This window comes from Bacillus rossius, chromosome 3 (assembly GCF_032445375.1).
Source record: "Bacillus rossius redtenbacheri isolate Brsri chromosome 3, Brsri_v3, whole genome shotgun sequence".
Taxonomy (NCBI): Eukaryota; Metazoa; Arthropoda; class Insecta; order Phasmatodea; family Bacillidae; genus Bacillus; species Bacillus rossius.
The window spans coordinates 81,025,772-81,050,583 of record NC_086332.1 but is presented as its reverse complement, the minus strand read 5'-3'; the positions used below and the strand labels follow the sequence as shown (position 1 = coordinate 81,050,583).

General features: G+C 35.6%; 1 protein-coding gene across 17 annotated transcripts in view; it reads right to left on the bottom strand.

Annotated features, from left to right (window-relative positions):
• Positions 1–24,429, bottom strand: part of LOC134530966 (protein-L-isoaspartate(D-aspartate) O-methyltransferase) — a 46,007-nt gene extending 21,578 nt beyond the window's left edge. For 4 of the 17 annotated variants that reach the window (XR_010074901.1, XM_063366354.1, XM_063366352.1 and 1 more), the window contains exons 1-6: positions 24,300–24,389; positions 24,053–24,145; positions 16,195–16,331; positions 14,444–14,669; positions 13,605–13,690; positions 10,300–10,506 (exon numbers count right to left, since the gene is read on the bottom strand). Coding sequence is in view for 15 of the 17 variants with exons in the window: in XM_063366354.1 (XP_063222424.1) it covers positions 10,321–10,506; positions 13,605–13,690; positions 14,444–14,669; positions 16,195–16,331; positions 24,053–24,145; positions 24,300–24,381 (810 nt within the window). In the remaining 2 variants the exon portion in view is untranslated. Of the gene's footprint in view, positions 1–10,299; positions 10,507–13,604; positions 13,691–14,443; positions 14,670–16,194; positions 16,332–24,052; positions 24,208–24,299 lie in introns of all 17 variants that reach the window. The other 13 variants (XR_010074902.1, XM_063366353.1, XM_063366351.1 and 10 more) reach the window with 9 other exon arrangements.
• Between the last annotated feature and the right edge of the window lie 383 nt (positions 24,430–24,812).

Genomic DNA, 24,812 nt, shown 5'->3' with positions numbered 1-24,812 from the left:
AAATAAAAAAAAAACTATTCTCATGCTCCATCTTCTACCAGTAGTTTAATTTTCTGACAAATTAAAAAAAATATATTTTTTTATTCTAGTTACTCTCGTTCAAAAAAAAATTATGTTTGTCTTAACTGCAAATGATGTTTATGTGATACTGTTTCTCATTAACGGCTTAGTACAATTTTACGTTCCAATGTTAAGAGATGAAATAAAATTACCCAGCGATGTATCATGTAATAAAGACTTTGAACAATGGTCTGTGATATTTGTGTTTTAAGCCACATATTTGCGGACCACTTGTTGGAAAGTATCACAAGGTAGGAATAAAGTGTTTCAGTGTTTTAGGCATGTTTTCTTCCAGAAGAAGTGTTCAGGTAAATCAGAAACTGAGTATGCCTTACTGCCTGCACTATGGTGCGTAAGTAGTGGCCGTAGTGGGAAAGGAGCATATTTAGGAATACCAGCTTGGAAACATGTACCTGCCAAGAATGCCAAAATACCAAAATATTTTTATCATGGTAAATGATCTGGGAGTTTGTTTTGCAATTTTAATTTGAGATTTTATATCAAAATTTAATAGTATATGTGGTAATTTTGGAGACTATTAGTTTTTGGTAAATAAGTTGAGTAAGGATTACAGGGTGGCCACTCTTCTGGGATAATAAAATTCCTGGTTTTTTCCAGGTTTTTTCAAGGGTGGTTTTTATCAATATTTGCCTACAATTTGCATTTTTGTTACACAAAGCACACACAATATGATGTTTTATTGGCGTTAAACAATAGACAACTTAACTATAGGCTTAAAAATTAAATCAATGAACTTGCTTAAAACAAAACCTACCACCAACAAAAAATTTATAATCTCACGTCACAAAAATTACTTGACACCAAACGCATGTGTTTTGCCTCTCTTGCGTGGCTGGCTAATGCTGTTCTTCCCATCCATGCTACCGATATTGATTTTAACATTACACAAATTGCAAATAGCGTGTGTCCTGCACTTTGGATCTTTCTCCACCCATTCAAACTCTTCCGTATATTTGTCATTGTACGTGGTGACCGAACTCGTTCACATTTTGATAGTCTGCGCCAATTACATGTTAGTTTAAAAAATTCAAAACAACGTCCCGCACAACTAAACATTTAAAAAAACTCAAGAAAAGTATCCGTGATACCGTGACGCAACAACATGAGCGCAAAGTTTAACAAATATACATACAAAACTAGTGCTACCAACATGCAGTGCGACAAATTACTACCACCCTACAACAACGTTTTCAGCCAAAATGCTGTTGCTTTTGAATACAGAAACATAATAAGTATGGAAGTCTGAATTGTTAACGGTTTCTTACGTACTACAAAAGTTTTTAAATGCAATATGAACAAATTAACTTTCACAAAATATAGCTCACGAGCACGCTGTCGTGCTTCGACGGGTGGTGAACGTGATCATTTAACAGCCGTATGTTATTGTGATCGTTACTTCATAAAAAAATTCCCGGTTCTAATAAAAATTCCTGGTTGATTCCCGGTATTCCTAGTTTTTTTAAGAAATCCTGGCTATTTCCCGTATTTCCCGATTTCCCGGTTGGCTGGCCACCCTGGATTAAAATGAAAGAATTTAAGCAGGGAAATACATATCTTTTAAAGAATTAATTACTTTAAAAAAATAATTGTGTTATTATTGTTAATTATTATTAATCTTTCACTTAGAGCTACCATTTTCAGAATTACAGATCCTAGTTAACCTAGCAAACCTTTCACATAGTGATCATTTACCATGTTACTCAGGAGTTACCATTCTTAAGAATTACAGCTGATGGAAAGGGACATGGTTAATAGTAGGCCAGACAGCTTTAGAGTGCAGTTTAATTTTTTTTACTTAAATTAATAATTATAAATGACAGGTCTGTAATAAAATTTTCTATGCAAAATTACTAGCTCACTTAATATTAAATTAATTGTAGGAAGAGGGAGTGGTGACATGGAGTACGTACCACAGGGGAGTGCCATGGGGCCCTTGCTGTTCATAATGAAAGATGTCTGGGAAAGCATGATGAGTAGATTAAAAAAAAAAAAAAAAAAAAAAAAAAAATAGCGGACGGTGAAGAAGGGAGTAGGGGTCTGGGGTTAACTGCTATGACACTAAAGGAGAGAAATAAAAGTCAATGAAAAGGCATCTTCCATGCTGGTGATAACCAGATATGGAATACGCCACAGGAATTTGGGACTCGTACCTAGCGATGGACATTTAAGAGTTATAAAGGTACAATGCAATGTAGTGAGATAAGTGACAAATATCGGAGGAGAAACGATGACGGAAGAAGGAAGATGCATAGACCATCAGTGATGATGATGGAGCTTGTGTGGGACACACTGTAAAGGAGGAGAAAGAAAGAATGGTGAAATAGGTAAAGGTAATTAAAGGGAGGGGATTTTGGAAAGCTCAGAGATAGGTAAAGGGCAGAGGGATCACATGTGGAAGATCCACAGGTTAGAATGCAATGGATTAGACAAAATCATATTACTGCACACAAATATAAAATTTGGTAGTTAAAGGGCCATTAAATATTCTTAGAATATTTTTTGGAGGATAGTCATTACCATAAAACTTGTTATATTGTATGATATTTAATACACTTACAAAGTTTGTTTACTACTGCAAATGAACGTAACACGTTGAAACTTAAACATCTAGCAAGGAAGCTAAATGTAATATTGAATATAATTACTTATCAATGGTAACAAGCATAAACAAACTAGCATTAAATAACACAATGTTGTGAATATTGCAAGAACAGCATGCATCACAATGTTTACCAACAACACCAGTTTAGATTTTAAAATACACATTTGAGCCTAATTTACGATTAAATAACTGACAACATAACAAAGATTAAATATATTACTAGCGGAAACACGTGATACATTTAACCTGTACATAAATTACATCAGTCTATGTGAATCGGAAAATTTAAGAAAGTGCCATTTAGACACGTGATTAATTTGAATTCCCGCGGCAATATGGTCTAGCATGTACGTCAGACGCGATTGACCAATAACAGTAAAATAGCGGGATGAGATGACCTGGTATCTAATGACCTTGGGTGCGTGCCATTGCGCGCGCCTGGATAGATAGACTGTCCGCGACACATGACGTCATGAAGGGTTTCTTTGTCCGCATCCCCCTCCCCCACCAATGCCTGGCTTGACTCACCACGTTATCTTCCAAACACGCCCGCATAGTAACAGTGCTAGCCAATAATCACACGTTTCCAAATATTCCCTTTCCCATCCTCCAGGTTTTTTCAACTTGTGACCACGTCACACCAATACGCCATTATCATTATTCTCTAGATGTGTAAAAGTAACGTAAAAAAGCGTACCCGTATGTATTCGTTACTATAACAATTAGTACTCGTTACTATCGTATCGTTACGTTACTCGTTACTTCTGAAACCGCATTAAAAAGCTATGTTATGTTGCACCAACGAATCGAGTCGTATTGCGTACGCGTACATTATGACGTCGCGTAAATAATAATAAATAGAATATAAACAATTAACAATATTTGATAATTAACCGTTTTTGTTAACCAAGAAACAATTAAATCTCATTAATGCGGCTTTTTTATATTATCTCTTTTAAGATAATAACAAAAAAAAACGTGAAAATACGCTATAATAAAAAACAAAAACATACATATTTCTAATTTGTAAACAATACTTTCTTACGTTGTTTCTGTTCCAATCTCAAACTTTGTCTACACACACAATACCTTTAATAAACAGTAAAAAACTTTGACGACGAATTTCCAAATTATACTTTACTTAATAAACAAACATCGTTCTTTGTAACGCAAATTCATCGAATATGCGCGCGCATGCGTAAAACATACGAAAAATGCGAGTAACGAGATGCAGCCGTGTGTAACGTTTCGTTACTCGTTACTAGATGGCGCACCCGTTACTCAGTACCGAATACATACGGTTTGCTACAGCTCTATATTCTCAGTAAGAGCTTTGTGCGCGGTGTTTAGTTTTTGGAATACGTTTTTTTATAAGTGCTGCGCATAGGGATGCAAACGATACATCGATGTTTTCAAAACATCGATGTATCGTTCATGAAACATCGATGTTAGCATCGATGTTTTTAAGAGCGATACATCGCCGATGCATCGATGAAAAAGTCCAAAAACATCGACATCGTTCATCATTAAAATTACCCTAGTTTTTATTAATATTTTGGCTATCATTTCATGAATATTTATTGAATATATAAAAAACATTACGATACGATATTTAGTTTTTAAGATACAATTTTTTTAACTGTCTATACTTACTATAAAAACCTACATTTTTAAGTAGGTATCAAAAATGTTGTAAATACTGAACTATTTGGTTGATTTCAGTATCAATTTTTTTACAGTACTTTAAAATGTGTAAAATCATTTGCAGGGCTGGTGCAAGGTAAATTAGCGCCCTAGGCGAAAAACCTTAATTCCCTCCCCCCCTCACCAATCTCCCCAAAAATTTTTTTTCCTTGCCTCAAAATACATCACGTAAGCCTAAGATTTTGTCAACAATCAAATGTAAGCAGGCTTGTGTTTTTTTTTTACTTTTTTACTTATTACAAATCATAAGCAGGTCACCGTGGACTTTAAATAATTACTTATATCAATATAAATATTCCAAACTGTTACAAAAATCCATTTTCATCTAGTTTCAATAATCGTTAAACATATTATATCAGTTGTTATGTGTCGTGCTGTGCCGCCCCCAGCTACTTGGCGCCCTAGGCGGTTGCCTAGTGCGCCTATATGGACGCGCCGGCCCTGATCATTTGGAAAAAATAAATACCATTAAAAAAATTGGTTTACATAAGAATTTTCTTTTCAATTTTGATAAATATAGGGAAAAAGCAGTGAGACGTTATAGACAATTTCATAGCTTGTTGTACATACAAGCTTTTGATTGGTACCGATACGGTCTCGCTAGCTCTATCGAGAAAATTAATGTTACATTTAAAACCTGCACATACACTTCATGCTTTTTCCTTCTTTTTTTTTAAATTGCTTTTAATGCATGTTTTTGTTCTGCATGAGACACGACTGTAAATGGGTTGTGGATATTGTGGCTACATACTATAATTTAAATCATTTTGGCATGTTTTTCCTGATATTTAAAAACATCGGTTAAAACATCGATGTATCGGTTTTCAGAACGATGTTTTTTGACATCGATGCTTTTTCGTTTGAACATCGATGTTCGTGATATCGATGTTTTTAAGAGCGATTTTGCATCCCTAGCTGCGCAGCTAGGCGAACAAAGAGAGTCAGCCGGCGGCCACGCCGCGCCGTAACAGCAGCTGACCGAGTACAATGACCTTTCTCCGCGTACGGCGCGCTATGGACGGTAAATTTCCATCAATTTGCGGCCTTTTTTTTTTTAATTTTTTACTGTGACGCAATGTGTATGTAGCTCGTTTTTGTTATAAACGCTGCAGGTTGCGACTGTATTTTAATAAACTTTAACGTATTTCTTACACTTTACATATTTTTAAACTTTTTTTATGCCTCATTTTTCACGGTTTCTAAAAATCTGTATGTACGACCGAGGTGTACGTACGAACCGGGGGCCGTACGAGCGAGATCAAAAACGTTGAAGATGGAAAGTTGACGAAGTCTGAGATAGCACGGCAGCACAAGATATCAGCGTCGACCCTGTCTACGATATGGAAACGTAGGTACGCGATTATGAGTGCGGGGGTCATTGAAAATCGGTAAATCGGATTTAACGAAACATCGATTTAGAGTAAACATTTTCGGTAACCGTAGCACTTCGTTAAATCGGGGTTCTACTGTACATTTATAAATTTTGGTAAGTAAGAATAACACATTTTGTCAGTTCAATAAATACTAACTTAGTTGAAGTGTTACTGTGGTAATATGCTGCTGATAATCATTTTAGTTAGTTAACATTTATTTTTCCCTGATTTTAAGTGTCCTGTAGTAGGGGTCAGCCTATTTTCGGACCAATACGGTACTTAATATTAAAAAAGATGACATTAAAAAGGTATAATTGACATTGAATGTCCAGTATTTGGAGAAGTATGAAGTCATTTCTCAATTCTTATTTAAATACTTACTGTACTCACTGTTTTGTTCACTTCAAACCATTGGCAAACTGGGACCTTAGTGCTTCAAAATTATTACAACACTTAATCAACACAGCAAACACTATTTAAAATGAAAGTTAACTTAAAATAAATGAATATCAATTAAAAACAACACAGTAAGTAGGCTATGCTCACTAAGTTATTCACAGCTCAAATCTTCAAAAGAAAATATGGCCATTGTTGCAAGTTTTGACTTTGTGAGTGTTGTTCTATCCGTCAACACTGTATTGTACGAAGACAAGAACCGTTCACAGTCAACATTGGCACAAGGGAACCAAATCGCTTCGAAACACTTGGTCACAAAATCTGGCCTTGTTATTAATTTCACAACTCTCAAAGCTGTGAGAATGTTTGGGCAATTACTTTCTGAAACCTGCTGGTTCAGTGCCGCTTGCAACTGACAGAAAACTGAATTTATTTCTTCAGTATCCAGTGAAGTAAATCCAAAAATATTTCTAATATTTTCAACCAGGCTTGGGTTACTGTTGCTAGGATGATATATTTTGGATCCAATACTTTAAGGTGTTCAAACATTTTTTTGCTGGGATCCTGTGCCATTAATGAAGTCAACTTTGCTTGGCTTGTGAAACTATTCTTTGAAGTGATAGTTTTGCTTCTGCTGCCTTAGTTGGGGCAAGAGACTCTAGTGCAATTTGGGTGTTATCAAAGTAAACACCATTTGAAACAGCTGTGTAGCATTCTTTGAGATGCTCCAGTTCACCATGTAGCAAATGTGAAGTTGGATATGATGAACCCTCCAACTTTAGCATCAAATCCACCAATTCCTTGGCATGCTCCTTTACGAAAATTGGTTGTACATGAACAGCTGCCAGATGCTGTTTGCTGATGGCACTATTCTACACCAGCATTCTGAAGCGCTTTGATCTCGTCTTTTTGGCAGAAGTCAGCAATATGAAGCAAATAATCTGCAAGGTAAAACACAGATGTGAACCAAGAGTTCCACCTAGTAATTACAGGAATGAGGGACAAAGGTCGTTTCTCTCCGTACTTCTCTTCTAGGAAACTTGCATACAGGTGTCGCCTCTTCCTAGTATTCAAAAAAATTTTCTTTACCTTAACAACTGTAAGATTCAGATCGGACAGTTCTTTGATTCACATCCCACCTACAAGATTGAGTTTACGTGGCCAGCACTGCACATACTGTAAATGATCGCAAACAATGTTTTCCAAAGCTTTGCTGCACTTGACCATGTACCTTGCAGAGTCTGTAACTAAGAATCTCACATTGTCATATTTGATGTCGTACTTATGCAAGGAATCAACAATTGCTCTTGTGCATGTAGTTGCATTAGCTGCAGATAAAAAATGTAAACCACCCAAAACAATTTGTGGCTTATCAAAATCATCAACAAAAAAACAAAATAAAACAACAAACACACATCTTCCCATACAATCTGTCGTTTCATCACAAAACACATCCACTCGTTTCTCTTTCAGGACTCTCTTTAGGTCTTCTACTCGCTGGTGTGCCAAGTCTTCCACACATTTTTCTCTCAAAGTACGTGCATTCGGCAGATCCTTCTATGTACTTATCGAGCCATTTCTTAATGTTCGGATTATAAAGTTTTTGTAAAGGTATATTTACTTTAATGAAAGCCTCTGTGGTATCCTTGATGAAGTTAGTCTTGAAATCTGTCTTCTTTGCGATGTTACTGAAAGATGCCAATATCGAACACTGCCGTTTTACACTTTGCTCAGCAAAACTTTCTGTTGCCTGTTTCTTATGTTTTTCACTGCCAATATGCTTCGCACACGAGTCTTTGCGGTCCCATGTCACAGACACATTACAAAAACGACAGAAAATGGTTTTTTCATCGCTCACATACAAACCGTGTTGTGAAAACTCTCCGGCCCGTTGTTTGGCAGTCATTACAGGTTTCGGCATTTTTGTCAACAAAAGTAATTACGGTAAATTAACGCAGTTTTGTTAAAAATATTTATTACTTTGGATAAGTATGTAGGCCTATGCCACGTAAGTGTTAGAGCACAACTACCACGCCACGCAAGTTCAATTCATACCGTTTACAAGTTAGTCGTATTCAACCACGCGCAGGCACGGCCGTAAACAGCTTTGTTTTGTTGTGACTTTGTGTGAGTGTGCATGAGCGTGACTGCGCGTGCAGCCTACCGGCTGCCAGCTGCACTGCTGCTGCTGATTGCATCATTGTGTGAGCTCAGCGAGTATGGACGTGTTGTGTAGCTACTGAGTATTTGTTTGATGTTTTGTGTACAAGTTTATCACACTATACTCACGTCTTTGCTTACATCGTTCAAGTTATTCAAAACATTCAATTTCGCCTCTATACATATTTACACAGTTTTTCTTACCATAAATACTAAAAACATTGTCACATGTTCGCGTGTGAGAGGAAGCAGCGTATCGTACTCTAGTTGGATTATGGCGGCTGTGTTGTGTTTACAAATTCTGCACCAGGTTAGGCCTGCGTTACTGACTTCGTCATAAGTACGTATTTTTAGCATAGTTTAATCAAATAATTACGGATATCAGGTTTATTTGTTTTCAAACGTTAAGATTCACGTAAAAATGGTATCCTATAATGTGGATATTGGGTTTATTCGTTTTAAAATGTTCAAATTCGCGTAAAAATGATTTTATTGCAAATTTGTGATTATTCGCTTTAAAATGTCAAAATTCACGTAAAAAATTGTTTTATCGCAAATGTGAATTTTGCATACCCCTAATTATTGATAATTATCATGTATTTATATATTTTTAAAGACACAGATTCAATTCAATTTTGATAGGCATTTATTTTTGCTAAGCTACACTTTGTTATGTAACATATACATGTAACTGATTTTGCCAAAGAAATAGTATGTGATCCTTTTATTTTTTGATGTATTTAATTTTTTTTTAAATTCTTAAAGAGAGTATATTAGGGAGTGTGAACAGTCTACCTGATGATGGCAGCTGCAATGACTGCCGAAACATCGCAAGACAATTACTTGACACGGCCTACACCCGGAAGCCAAGAAAATGCTGTAAGTTTTCCTTTAGGATGTTGAGAAATACCCACAATTGTGGTCTTAGAGCTCAAAAATACAGTGTTGATATTAATAGTGGTAAATTTGCATATTCATTCATAGGCAAATATGAATATTTGTGTTTTCATATTCTCTAATATGCAAATACAAAGATTCACACAAAAATACTAATACAACTGTATTCGTATTCACACCTGCAAATATGAATATTCTCTTATTCATACCGTACACTGAAAATCATAGAAAATAATTTTTTCACATACAATTATGCCCACTACTATTTTTAACATGCTTTCAGTAACAGAAACAGTCTCAGAGAAAGATAAAAAAAGAATAGTTGAATAACAACAAGCAATATGAAGTTTCTGAGGAGACTATCGCTATCCCATCAAATGTTACAAAATAAAGATAGTAACAATGAAGATGATGACGCATCTACCAAGGAAGGCCTGGACTATAGAAACAGTCACACTAAGAGTTTGAGCACTATCAAGAAGGTACTACTTCACACAGAACAAAACAACATGTCACCCGCTGAAATCATTATGTTACGGCATCTGAACAGTATGGCATCAACGAAGTAAAACAGTGCCATGAATCAGAAGACTGTTCTAGATTTTTCTCAAAATCTTTAAATCAATGTCTTTCAAGTGAGTTTAAGGTATGTAATGTCATGCAAAGATCAATATTAGTTAGTGTCCTTACATCATACAGTCTATAATTCAACCTATATTTTTCCACTTTTATATAATTATTCTTGTCAAAAAAAAAATGCTTGCAGTACATTTTTAAATGTCTTGCCAACCCTAACATGATACAACAACAAACAGTAGTCTTAATATTGCTACCATAGTAATTAAGTAACTCAAAATAGACAACCTGTTTTCTTATTCTAACACTGTCCTCCCCGATTTTGCTGTACCGAAGTTTCTACTGCCCACGTTAATACGGTTAATCGACACTCTACAGTAATCTCAAGCAGATAAAAAAAAAATAATCTTTCAATTGAAACTACCACAAATAAAAATATCTCTAAGGAGCAAAAATAAATGAGCCAATAAAGGTGAGAAACCAAATGACCCGCAGGAGCGTAATAATTACGTGCAGAGGAAGAGCAGAAGCTCAGGGTCTCGACCTGCCGGGCCACTGGGACTCCTTGTCCGTGAGCGGGACGTACACCACGCCCATGAGCGGCGTGCGCGTCACCGTGCCGTCAGCGCTCTTGTCGATCTGCTCCAGCTGCTGGTTGCCGCCCTCCGGCCCCACCGGCACTATCAGCCGTCCGCCCGGCTTCAGCTGCGCCATCAGCTGCGGCACAGACAACATTCACTGCCCCGCGCCCCGCCACTTCCCACGGCACACCACAGTGTCGTGACATGCCCCTCTACAAGTTTACCTTCACCTTATTACCCTGGCATGTAGCAACCACTCCAGTGGCCGTCCTATCCCATCGCCCTCATGGGACCATTCACCCTGTCTTCTTGGATCACTCAAGAACTAAAACAACTGGAGATAATAAACGACTGTCTGTCAAGTTAGTTGAAGTTCTATATTATTTTGTAAAAATATATTTTCTGAAATCTTTTCTTTTTACTGTACACAGTTTGTAATTTTTTTTTAACTTAAGTTTTCTTGATAAAACTATAGTTTAATTGATAATGACTTTTCAAGAAGTTTGATATTTCTAAAAAAAATAAATATATAGTGGACCCTCAATGCATGGATCCCGCATCTAACATTTTTCCGTATCAAATGTTTGTTTATTCTGGTCCCTTCGATAAGTGCACTTAAACAACGTTAAATAGTCCCGTTTGTGTCGTTTTTGAATGTTCATTTTTCCCGTATTGATCGCTCAAAATGTTGGAACGCACCCTTTGTTTTTCTTGTATCGATCGTTGAACAACTCAAGATGGCGGTTAATGTACTTCTACAATCGATAGTTGCGCTTTTACCCATAGCTCGGGCAGTCTTTTTGTCTTGTTGGCAACACTACACACTTTTTTTTTATGTATCTCGTCATCATTGGTCTAATTCATTTCTGTTTTGTTTTATGTACCTGTAAACATTTTTTGGCACGTGGTCACGTGATAATACGGTGCGTTTGAAAGTATTCAGCAGCTACATTAAATATATTTTAACGTTTTTATTGTGACCCTGGTGATGGCCCGACCGAAAAAAGTAAGAACACTAGAAGAGAGGTTAAAGATTGTCGAAGAAGTGGAGAAGAATCCTGACGATAAGAGAGTGGATGTTGCTAAACGTCTCGGAATTCCACCTTCTACACTAAATTCTGTCTTCAACAAACGTGAAGAAATACGTGCGCAGGTCAGCAAAAACGGTCTATCAAGTAAAAAAAGAAAGACCGGTAGGGATGATTCATGTACATATGTATTTTGAAATTAGTGATCTGCTTAGTTTAAAGTAAAACTGATTAAACAAATGATTACTTTTATTTAAATTTTTATAATGATTTTATGTATAAAAGCTTGGAAACCATTGCTTATGCACACATTTACCGAGGTCTGTAAACACATCTATTGTTTTCCTGCATGCATTGTTTTTTTCTGCTGGTCCTTTGAAAAATGATGGATAGAGGTTTCACAGTAAAACTTATTTATTTTTCAAAATTTTGGTTTCCCATTTAACTAGCACTCAAAAAACCCAAAAGCAATCAATACACAACACACAAAATGCTGCACATTTTCCAAAATTACTATAAATAGTTTTAATTTTACATTAACTATTTAACTTTTTATTAAAATAAATTATGAATGTTTTTATCAATTTAAAATAAAATAAGAGGAAAGTGACAAGGGAAAGGAGTATTAAGTCTCACATTACAGGTTGCTTATTGTTTTTGTAACCCCATCTCTGCCAACATAAGAAAACTGGACATTTTTTCACAGCTCATGCTCCATGTAGCACTATCGTCTAGTGAAAAAAAAAAAGTGTTAAATTGAAAACTTTAGCTTCCTTAATTTAATTCTATATGAATTATAATTCATTCTTTCCATTTATCCTTTAACTATACAAAAAAAAACCTGAGAGTTAACCTTTTTGCACAGCACACAAATGCAGTAAGTAAAACACTTCATATTCCAAACTTTACAGAATAAAATATGATATTGCTGATTAATGCAGAGTTCCCACAATTCTCCTGAAATTTCTCCATTTACCCTGTCCAACCAAACATTAAGTAAACATAAGGTAGTTCTTTAGGGCTGTGCGGGATCCTGAAATTCAGGTATAGTGTTTAATTCACTATGGTGTTAAACCCATTGGGAAGCGCTTCAAAGCGCAAATAAAGTTTTTTGTGTTTCCTTACACTTAAATTATTTTAAATAATTATTACTAAATTAAAAGGAATAAATTTTCACAGAAAGAAAAAATAACTAAATAAAATAGTTTCACTTACTTTCAATCGAAACTAAAATGCTTTTTAGTCGACATTCTATTTAAAACCACCCTCCAAATATTTACCCAGTTTAAAGATGGTCAACTCATTTCTACAGCAATTATTTTTATTTTCTTTACATTCACATCAAAACTTACTAATTTTGTTTTAAAATATAGTTTTTGACACAACATTCTGACCGTAGAACACCTCTTAGTTCCTAAAACCTAAGATGTATGTTTTTAATGTTACGAAGGAGGAAAGAACATTTCAGGAAATATCTTGATTCTATGTAACTATGTAGTTAGCACTGTTTACTTCACTAAAAGTTTTTCTTGATCCCGTCCTGATTCCCGCAAGAAAAATTATTTCCTGCCCAAAAATTACAAACTGAAAAATCCATTCCCACATAGCCCTGTTTTTCTTTCCTCTTCATTTTGCTATATTATGGTAATGAACAAAAAAAATGACAAATACAATTATATTTATTATTCTTCGTTACCAAACATTTTTTTGTAAGCCTGCAGGAAAGAAAATATTTATGATTTTTATCTGTTCCATCCTGGAGAAAAAACAGCCTTGTTCAAGAATAGGCATAATCTATCTCACTGAATTACGTATTCATCACTTAAACAAGGGAGGCTTTTCAATAGGCCTACTTTTATAATAAATATCAGCATTTTTATTACTAGGTTACAACCTCCAATATTTCTTAAAAATTATAAAATCAATACAAAAAGAAATATTACATACCTATCAATTGGAAAACCAATTTTAGAAAGCTTACCAAATATTCTGTCATTATTTTCCAATGGTTTTAAGAACTCTGTTGAGTACTGGAAAGGCACAAAATTGTGCACGTATTGAGATACCAATCAGGTTTCACTCTGGTACTGTAAGCTGAGAATTAATTATTCTAAACCTAGACTTTTTAATTGCAGTGATATATGATAGGTAAATAAAGGCCTATTTTATGATTCCCAGAAACTTGTTAAGCTTGTAAGGTACTCACTGCTTTAGGCAGGTTCGGCGACGCGGCCCCAACATGGATGGCATTGTACGGGGCATCTTCCTCGTAGCCCTGACGACCGTCACCCACTGAAATGCACAAAATCACAACAGTGTACAGATAAACTGACCACCTGCTGCATAACCCTCTGCTCAGTGACAGTTACACGAGGGAGGGGGTCAAGGATGATGGCCCAAAGATTTGGTGAACACATTCTAGAGAGCAAGCAAGAACTTACAAAGGTGTGTCCATAAAATTAAGGAAATTAAGAGAGAAATATTTATTTTTTAGTATAAACTGTATAAGTTTTATGGAAACCAAGTTTACTTATTCCTTTTTTTACGGCCTACTGTAGCAATATCTTGTTTGAGCTGACCAAAGGAAGTGGGTAGGTGAAAAACTACACAGTGGAGTCCTACTAATCCAAAAATTTGGCTAAACCAAACGAGTCTTCAACCAATTATCAACATCTTTAGTGATTTTGTACTTTTAAAAGTGTTATATACTGAATAACATGATAACTTAAAGCTTATAGAGATGTATTTTATATTTTGTATTACTACAATTATTTGGCTAATCCAAAAATTATGGTAATCCGAAAAAGGTCTGGTCCCAATTGCTTCAGATCAACAAAACTCTACTTTACTGCCTTTTTTTTTTTAAATTCTAACTTGGTTTCAGTCCTGAAGACATTAACATATGCGACTGCCCCCCCTAATACGCAGCCAGATGAAAAAGAAGCAAGCCAGAGTAGGTATGTTATGTTGTAGTTAGGAATGACCAGACACGTGCTGAGCCGGCACGCGCATCTACAATATTCTGCAACCAACGATGTGACCAACCCACGAGCTTGACCCGCCCGCTCTCCAGCAAGTGCGCGTGGTCCTTCATGACGTTCGCCCGCGAGAAGTTGACCAGCTCCGGGATGTGGTCGATGCCGACGGCACGTCCCGTCTCGCCCACCATCAGGGCCATGCACACGGTGAGGTAGCCGCTGCCCGAGCCCACGTCCAGGGCGCGCTCCCCCTCCGTCAGGTGGCCACTCAGCAGCTCCAGGGCGTGGGCGTGCTGCCCGACACACACACACACATGCGCTCATCCTTGCACGGCTCGCAGGACTATCTTTCCACAGCTAACACCGCCAAATTAACGTGGTCAGCAAATGATCTTTTATGATGGGTTCAACAGCGAGATACCAGTGTGGTAGGACACAGGACTTGCCTTTCCGAGGACCCCAAGGCCCCAAACCCTGGTCTTGTCATCCTGATTTCGGTTTACCATAGTTTCCTGAAATCGCTCCACAAATACGGGGGCTTGGTTCATGGTCCCTAACAAAGGCCAAGGATGATCACTTTTCTAACATTCCTGGTCCGTGCCACATGTCGTCATCTCTCACAACCTCATTGTCAAAAAGACGTTAAGTCCAGATAAATTTTTTTTGTAAGAATGTTAGACATGACCACATATGTTTTATTTAAAAACAAAAACATTGGTCATAATGTGATTATTGAGGTAGGTTTGGACGTGATTAACGAGAATGAAACCATTACATACAAATACTCTATGCTAATTGATTGTAATCCTTTACAAAAACTGATCAAAATTGCGGCCACTTGCTTCAATACGAGCTTTTTGTACACTTTCAGAATGTCGAGGCAGATACCAGCAAACACACACACATACACCACACACACTCACAAGTCTTTCCTTCAAATCAACTGGAGTCACTTGAGCAAGGCTCTTCAGGTGTCCCCCCAAATACAAAATTGACGAATGGGGCAAGGCTGGGTGAACAGAAACATCATGCAATGGGTTCACAGGAGCAAACTATTGCTCACCAAAGCTGCAGTTCAAATGTCCTATGGCTTCTTTTACAATCTGTCCAGTTTTTATTTTTTAATTACCTTACAACCAATATGTTTGAAAAAATGGAAATTCAAGTTGCATACCTGGCTACTAAAAAATTTGAACCAAGCAGTTAAAGTTTACTTATCATGGAAAACAGTAAAATATAGTGATGAATACAAACTTTCAAAACCTCTTATCTTACCTTTAACTTTTCAGTTGCCCATCAATAGCACATTCTACAGCTGTTATTAACTGCTTTGCATACTCGTTGACCTCTACAGTTTATCAATTTACCCTTCCCTCAGTTACAAAAAAAAAAAAAAAAAAAGGTTTCAGGAGTATTACTTCTGTAGGTAGGCCTCTTAACATGTAAAGGTAATTAATTGCTTTCAGCTCTGAATACTTACACGTAAGGCAGGGACCACAATGGTCCATCACATTTATTCGTCACGCAATCTCTAGCCAATCACAGAGCCAACTGTCTCTTTGTCAAAATTAACTATGATTCTCAGAATAACTGTTAATATAATTATGTAAGAGTGAAAACAACTGTGTGTAACGAACAACTCTTTCTGCTGAGCATACGTGTTAGTGGATTAGCAACCTTTCAGAATACAGTTGAATGGATTGAAAACAAAGAGTCCATCAATAGCTGGAAAATGAGTCACGTAACTGAAAACAGACAGGTGAAAGATGGATATGAGGACTGTAGTTTTTATTCCAACCCATTTAGCACTGTACTCACCATATGAGGTGCGCTGATAGTTACACCATAGCCTATACCCTGGGGGGCATCCATGTAAGGGTTTGCCCGGGCAAACTGCCCACGATCAACTTTAAGCATAGTTTCTTCAACAATTTTGCTGCGGATTATTCCATTAGCTGAAACACATTAATCATCTGTTGCTGTAGTTGAATAATTCAGGTTTTAAAGACAGCATTTACATTGTATACACAATGAAACAACATATTGGAAATGAGTAAGTAAAAAAATAACACATGAAGAATTAAGTCCATACATAAATACTAACAATGTCCTTTAAATCCATTGCCAGGATCCTAGAAAAGGTTTTTTCATTAATTCTCTGGTTTAATTACATTAGCAATAAGGATTCTAAAAAAGTAAGTTTAAATGAACTAGTGACTGATCCAGCCCACTTTGCTGGGTTGAGAGCAGTAATAGAAATAAATTATATTTGTAATTATTATGGTTTTTGGGATCATCAGCAGTTATATACTTAATATAAAATAACTCAGTATTTGAATGTCAGAGGATGTATTTGTAAAATGCTAAAATCATTATGTATACTAAAACAGGAAATTATATGAAGTCTAATCAATTTTTTTTTTAGTCAATGTGTGTGTATTTGTTGAAGCAAAACATAAGAACTGTTTGAACAATTATATTGATTTTCTAGACAGCTTAATAATTCCTTTTAAAGGAAAGCTTAATGTTCCCACATAAATGGAACTAAAACTGACAATTGATGATTACCGTAGTAGGTATAAGACACAAAACTCTCACAAAATTACATTTTTTGTCTCCTTTCTAGAAAAACTAAAAGAGTTTTTTTTCTGATCATTTCAATTTGGACAATCAATCAAATATTAATTTGGCCATGAATAAAACACTACTTTTTCAAATCTGAATGTGCATATTTGCATGTTTGTTGAACATAATTATTTTAATTAATAATGTAAATTCAATGTTTTAATGAAAAAATATGGAGTATATAAGCCAATTATAGTCATTAGGAGTCTTAAGAACTTTGATTTCCTATTCCTTAACAAAATCCCTTTCGGCAGCTGGGCATACAGGGCCAAGTCGCATTTCAAAGTTTAAAATTCTCTGAGAAGATTCCTAAAACCTCTAGAACTTTCTAGAATCTCTATGTTCAAAATATATATATATATATATATATATATATATATATATATATATATATATATATATATATATATATATATATAGAGAGAGAGAGAGAGAGAGAGAGAGAGAGAGAGAGACACACACACACATTCTTGAATATTTCACAAACATTTTTGCATATTTTAAAGGAGGTACAATAACTTATATATTATCTCAAAACTTTGTCTGAAACAATTTTTGATATGACAACCCCGACTAATTTCTCCCTTGAAAAATACAATATGAAGCTTTTTTTTTTTAATTTTTCTAAATATTTCAATAGAAAAAATATTCTATTTTTTTTTTTATAACTGCAACTCTCAACACAAGGGGGCAATAAATTTGTTTATGCTTAGGTTATGAGAGTAAATGAGCAATGTATTTACATGAGTTTCCACTATAGAGCATCCCACTCTTAGATTGCAGTGTGGAAGTAAATGTGTGCATTCTCTCTCTCTTTAACACACGTCGATTGCCGTTAGCACTGTGCTTGTTTCTTTGTGCGTTGTTGCCAAATATCAAACGAAATTTTAATTTTAATTTTTGGACCAAGCTTTTTTTCATATTGTATAGCATCGAAATACACATAAGGCAATGCTTATTTTGAATACTTAACATTATTTTAAGTGTCTGAAAAAATTAAAAAAACATAACTTATTCGCTACGAACTGTTTCGAAGTATTCCGATATGTTTCACATAAAAAAAAAACCTAAATGTGTATTTCATTCAGATTTTTTTTATTAATAAATTAATGCCTTAGGACGCCACCGAACAAATGTTAAGACAAAAACTGTACAGGTTTCACTTAAATAATTTTTTAAATACATATATTGAAATGCATTTTCTCACAAACTGACACATCAAAAAGTTGACCAGCGGAAAAAAAATTTTCTATTAAAGATAGATGGGGGACGAAAGCGTGAAAAATGTTCACAATGAATTGAGTTAGTTATTAAAAGCAGCTCCATCTCAATTGCTTCTACAGTTTCCGTGGAAATAGCTGTTAAAGATGTGTCTTATTAGTACAAGAGCGCGCGCTGCCGTCGTAAGAGGAAACAGGGTCGAGTGTTTAGATAAGTGGGGTTCTGTCCTACAAGCAATTTCAATTTCCTTAGTCAACAAAAATATTTTAATTGATTCTTGAACATAATATGTAAAATGTATGAAATAAATACGAAGGAATTTAATAGCGATCATGGTACAATATTTTGAATTATTTTTCTAACCTTCTCAACACCAAGCATCTTATCAAACATTGTTTTAGACAAAGTTTTGGAAAATAATTATGATATTTACAAACTATTTAAACAGATTTTATAAGCTGTCTACTAAGGCAGTTACGTTTTTTTTGTCCGGTGAAAATTTTTTTTGAACCCATGCAGTTATGGCTGGTTGTATCAAAAATGTATTTAGAAAACATTTTTCGGCATTAGGTACTCCGAGTAATCATACATTAAAACGGATTCGATATTATTCATATTATAGGAGTTGTTGCGATTTTTCTGTTTTTCAAAAAATCTTCCCCAGGTCGAACCAATTGTTCGGATTTTTCCCATAACATACTCGACCGAGAATTTCCATTACCATATTTTATTTATCATTTTGGACATGACTTGTCCAAAAATACGGCATTTATCGGGCCCATGAAAATGTGATATATATATATATATATATATATATATATATATATATATATATATATATATATATATATATATATATATATACACACACACACACACATACACACACACACACACACACACACACACAGTGGAACCTGGATAATTCGAACTTCTTTAATTCTAAATCTTCTTTAATTCGAATTTTCCTCTTGGTCCCTAGCATTTTGTATCTAAACAATGCTAAAATTCGTGGATAGTTCGAATTTTATTTTGGATAATTCGAATTTTTGGTGCGTCTAATTTAGTGAATAAATTATAAACTACGGCTCAAAAAATTGTAAATTTATCGGGAAATACGTTTTACAAACAATACTCGGCAAAAGTTAAGCGTTTGACCAAATGCGCGGTAGCTTGTAGTGTGATGACTCACCCTTCCCCTCCCGCACACTTGTGCCGAGTGCCGACCGCCTGCGCGTAGCAACAACACGCAGCAGTAGTGTCTCCAAGGTCACCCCTCCCCACACTCACCCCTCTCCACTCCGTACTGTACAACTGTGCATCGTTCTGTGTATCGTCTGTTTTGTAACATACAGTGTACTGTAGCTTATTTAAAATTGTCTTTTGATGTGTGATTACGTGTAGTTTTTACGTACAGTGACGTTTAGTGAGTGAACTGTGAGAGTAGCAACCATGGCGTCGACCTCGTCTACAAAATCCCGTGCTTATAAAACTTTGACTCTAGCTGAAAAAGTAGCGGCGATTAGGGAAGTGGAAAAAGGCGTGAAAAAGAAATTGGAAATCGCGAAGGACTTTGGGATTCCACCCAACACTCTATCCACTTTCTTGAAGAATAGAGATAAAATTCTCAGCAGTGCAGAGGAATTTGATAAAGACCGAAAACGACTACGAGAACCAGATAACCCAGACGTCGACAATTGTGTTCTTAAGTGGTTCAAGCAAGCCAGAGACAAAAAAATTCCGTTGAGTGGTCCCCTAATAAGGGTAAAGGCCGAGCAATTCGCTAAAGAATTGGGCAAACAAAATTTCAAAGCTAGCACTGGATGGCTGGATGGTTTCAAAGAACGTAATAAAATTACGTTCAAAGCAGTCTGTGGCGAAAGTGGGGCAGTGAACCAGCAAGAAGCCGGCCAGTGGAAGCGAGATTTAGAAGAGATGATCCAAGATAGAGACCCAAACAATATTTTCAATGTTGATGAGACTGGCCTTTTTTTTAAATGCACACCGGACAAAACATTGGCATTTAAAAGCGAAAAATGTCATGGTGGAAAACTAAGCAAAGAAAGAGTGACGCTTTTAGTCGGAGCAAACATGGACGGCTCAGAAAAGCTGCCCTTGTTGATGATTGGAAAATCGGTTAATCCCCGTTGTTTTAAGAATGTCAAGTCGAAACCGGTGGATTACGTTAACAGCTCAAACGCTTGGATGACAGGCGACCTGTTTTCAAAGTGGCTAATAAAGTTGGACAAGAAGTTTATTAAAGAAAAGCGTCAGGTGGTCCTCTTCATCGACAACTGTACTGCGCATAACACCATACCAGTGTTGAAATGTGTTAAAGTGGTTTTTTTCCCAGCCAATATGACATCTGTTGTCCAGCCAATGGACCAAGGGATAATAAAAAATTTGAAACATTTCTACAGAACCTTGCTGGTAGAAAACATACTGTCCGGAGATGGAAACGCCCTGAAAATAAAGCTCGATATTCTGCAAGCTTCCAGAATCTGTAAGCAAGCGTGGGACAGAGTGAAGCCAGAAACAATCAAAAACTGTTTTAAAAAGGCAGGTTTTGTTAAAACCGAGGACGAAACTGTGGAAGCCACTGAAGCGGAAGCCATTCCAGCAGCAGTCGACGGCTGGGAGAATGTGGGAGCCGACCCGACCATCTCGTACGAAGACTTTCTCAATGTCGATGAAGATGTTGCGGTGTGCGGTGACGTCACTGACACCGAAATCATCGCAGAGGTGCTCGGCAGTGAGAAGCAAGACGATGACGGGGAAGGTTCGGAAGAAGAGATCGCTGGAGTAGAAGAAGAACCGGTGCCGAGTGCAGCTGACGCCATGAATCACATAAAAGAACTTAGACTTTTTTTGAGAGCCGAATTAATGTAAGTGATTCATACTTCATCTCTTTGAATAAGTTAGAATCTTTTGTAATGGCCGAGAGCCTTAATTCGAGAAAACAGGCCAAAATATCATCTTTTTTTCAAAAACAATAGGTTGTTTTTATGTTTCAGTTCAATAGTTTTAAGGTCATTTTAATATGTATGTATCGTTTAGGCATTAATCGATGTATTTATTCAAAAAATGTCAACCAATAAAGAGTTTTAATAGAAAATATGATTTTTTATTGTTTTGGCCCTATTTATATTACGAACTTCCTTAATTCGAATTTTTGGATAATTCGAAGTTTTTGACTGGTCCCTTGAGGTTCGAATTATCCAAGTTCTACTGTGTGTCTATATATATATATAGACACACACACACATACATATATATATATATATATATATATATATATATGGGATTTTTAGAACATAAAAGAAAACTATAAGAAATTTTTGTCTACAATAGGTAGTTTTTATTTTAAATTTACATAAAAGTGGCATTATTACAAAATTATATGTGTAATAGTATAAAATATTATAAATTACGATATGATTTCTTAAAATGCTTCTTGTTCGATCCGAATTACAAAGACACGCATCTCCTGAAATTTGTAATGTGTTAGAGATTTGGCAACAGCGCGCGCCATAAGCCGTGTACTGCAATCTAAGAGTGGGACGGGCTATAGCAGCACAGCATAGAACTTACCAAACAGGACCTAATGGGCCAATGTCAAAAATATTGCCATGTCCTACATATTGAGAATAGTCCAGAAATTCTATGAAAATTATTTAATAATTCTGAATGCATGGAATTTGCAAGGTGACTTTTAAAATATTTACTTAAGAACATACAGGAATTTTAGTTTTAAAAGTTTCCAAAATGTTCTAGAAAATGATTTGTGCCTAATTAATTAGGGTGTAAATTCAATTAAGGGTGAAAACAGTCCTAGCCCCAGCCATAACGTACTGACATTAACACCCTTGTTTTAATTTTAAGAAATTTAAAAAAAACTTAGTTATGCTGAATTTCTCAGGATCTCTGGAGAACCACAGGATCAAGTAAACAGTAGGGTGGCGACAACAATCATGCCACTCTCTCAAGGAAAACAGTTTCGGCTAAACTATTAAAGCACAACATGGCAATGGCCACATCAGTGTACAAGCTACCTAATGTACCCTACAAATGATACTTCTCAGACACCTGCATGAATTTAGAAACGCTGGTTGAAGTGTAAATTGGGGAAGATATATCTGTATGTTTAAAAACAACAATTATGATGTAACAATGAAGGTAAATCTGTATTGTACGGATTAGCGCCAAAAAAAATCGTACAAATATGAAATAACTTTCATTATATGCTCTTTTACGTCCTCTTTTCAAAACCGCCTGCGAAGATTAAAAATTCCAATTACTTTTGGAGATATCGCCGTTCTTATTTTGCAATACAAGCCCTATGTAATCATTCAACAGACGCCATTTTATATTTTGCCGTGTGTGCGTGAATGCCTAAATAACAGAAATTTTCCATTAAGTAAGGTTAGTTACATGATAAATACTTCAAAATAAACGGAAATTAAAAATAATATCAATTAATTTTACTTGTATAATTTTAAGTATTTATAATGTAACTGACCTGACCTAACAAAACGGGACAAAGGTAGATTATGTCAGGTCAGCTACAGTATAAATACTTTGAAACTGAACGGACATTAAAAATAATAAAAATTAATTTTAATGGTTGTTTAGTTTTAAAGTATTTATAATGTAGCTGACCTGACCTAACAAACCGGGAAAAAGGATGAACAGTAGGAACTCACGTAATTTTCATTTTACGTGATGTAGTCGTTCAACTACGTCGCGAAAAAAAAAAAAAAAAACCATACTTGTAAACAAGCAACAATGGTGAACGCGAAGCCTACGATTCACTCATCTTTCTGGACATACCCGAATATTCACGTTGGCAAGCCTTCTTTCAACAGACGAGAGGCAAACGCCCGATCGTGCATCTTCGGTTTTTTTTTTTGTTTTGTTTATTGTAAATAAATATGCAACTCATGAAAACTAATGGTCAATTAGGTTATGTTAGCTACATTATAAATACTTCAAAACAATGTGGATGGTTGATTTGGTTAGGATAGCTACATTAAAAATACTGTGAAATCATGTAAACGGTTTCCTAGCGCTGGATAGCTACATATTAAAAAGTTATTTGCTAAGCAACCATAAAATGATTTTACAGTTTTTTTAATGTAGCTATACTTACCTAATATAACCAACCATCCACAGTGTTTTAAAGTATTTTTAATTACTTCTTGCTAATTTTAAGAAAAGAAGGCTTGCCAACGTGAGTATTCGGGTATGTCCAGAAGGATGTGTGAATCGTAGGCTTCCCTCTCAACGCCGCATCAGTGCACATCATGAAAATTAAAAAATTCCATATCTCCTAAAGTATTTGGAATTTCTGATCTCCGCCGGGTTTAATGAAAAGAGGAAGTTAAAGAGCACAGAAGAAAGGTATTTTCGGATTTTTAAAATGTTTTTTTAAAAAAATCGCCAAAAAATGAATATTAAAAAATTCGATATCTCCAAAAGTAATTGGAATTTTTTATCTCCGCAGGCGGTTCTGAAAAGAGGACGTAAGATAGCATATAATGAAAGTTATTTCATATTTGTACGATTTTTTTTGGCGCTAATCCGTACAATACAGATTTACCACAATGAATAATGATCATATCAGATAAAATAAAAATCGGGAAATTAAGTTTTTTTTTTTAATTCCTAACATGGTTTGTATTGTAATATTTTTGTTATGTCGAGGATCTTTCGACGTACTAAATTAAAACATCAAACATCATGTACTATAGGATTAATCATACAATATCATTACAACAGGCTCACAGGGTAACATAAAAACTTAATAACACACAGGCTCCAAAATACCTACCTTTTAAATTCCGTACCATGTCAGCATTGTCTTTTCCATGTGACCTCCACGCCATTCCGATGGTACGAGTGAATGAGAGGTATAACAGCAAACCTACAGCAACAGGGACAATGTTGTCAAGTATCATAGGTAAGGCCTATATCTTGTATTTTAACCTGCAAAAGCACAGCAATATTTGAAAACAAACAACATTATTTATAGAAACACTAATAATATCAGTTCATGTAAGTTAACATTCATTGATTACCAAAAATGACCATATAAGAAGTTACAACACCTGAAAAATTAACCCCACGAAGACGACTGCCGCTTAAAAACAATAAACACATTGCTGCATAATAAAACCAGAGACTACCAAAGTTAAAGACTACACACTTATGGCTATCGGTAGAATTTTATTATTTATTTTAATCACTTGTCTCATATAAATTTGAATATATTGTCCAACTAAATTGTTAGGAATAATTTATAAAGATACCAAAGATGAAGTTAGTTCATCCAATCATACAAGTTAACGCCAACCGTCGATGCACATCTGTCGCACAGGCCGTTATACCACTTAGATGCCCAACCCTATAATTTGTGTGTACCAAGAACACATCGGTAGTGTAAGAGAGTGCAGCGAAGGGTATGGAACCGAGGTCGATGGGTCGCTAGCCACCCGCGCGGCTATGGAGTTTTAATGTGTTCTTTCACTGATGCTGTGTTTGTATTCGTCCGCCGGATGTAGTTCCCAGACTTTGTTATGTAGATATATATT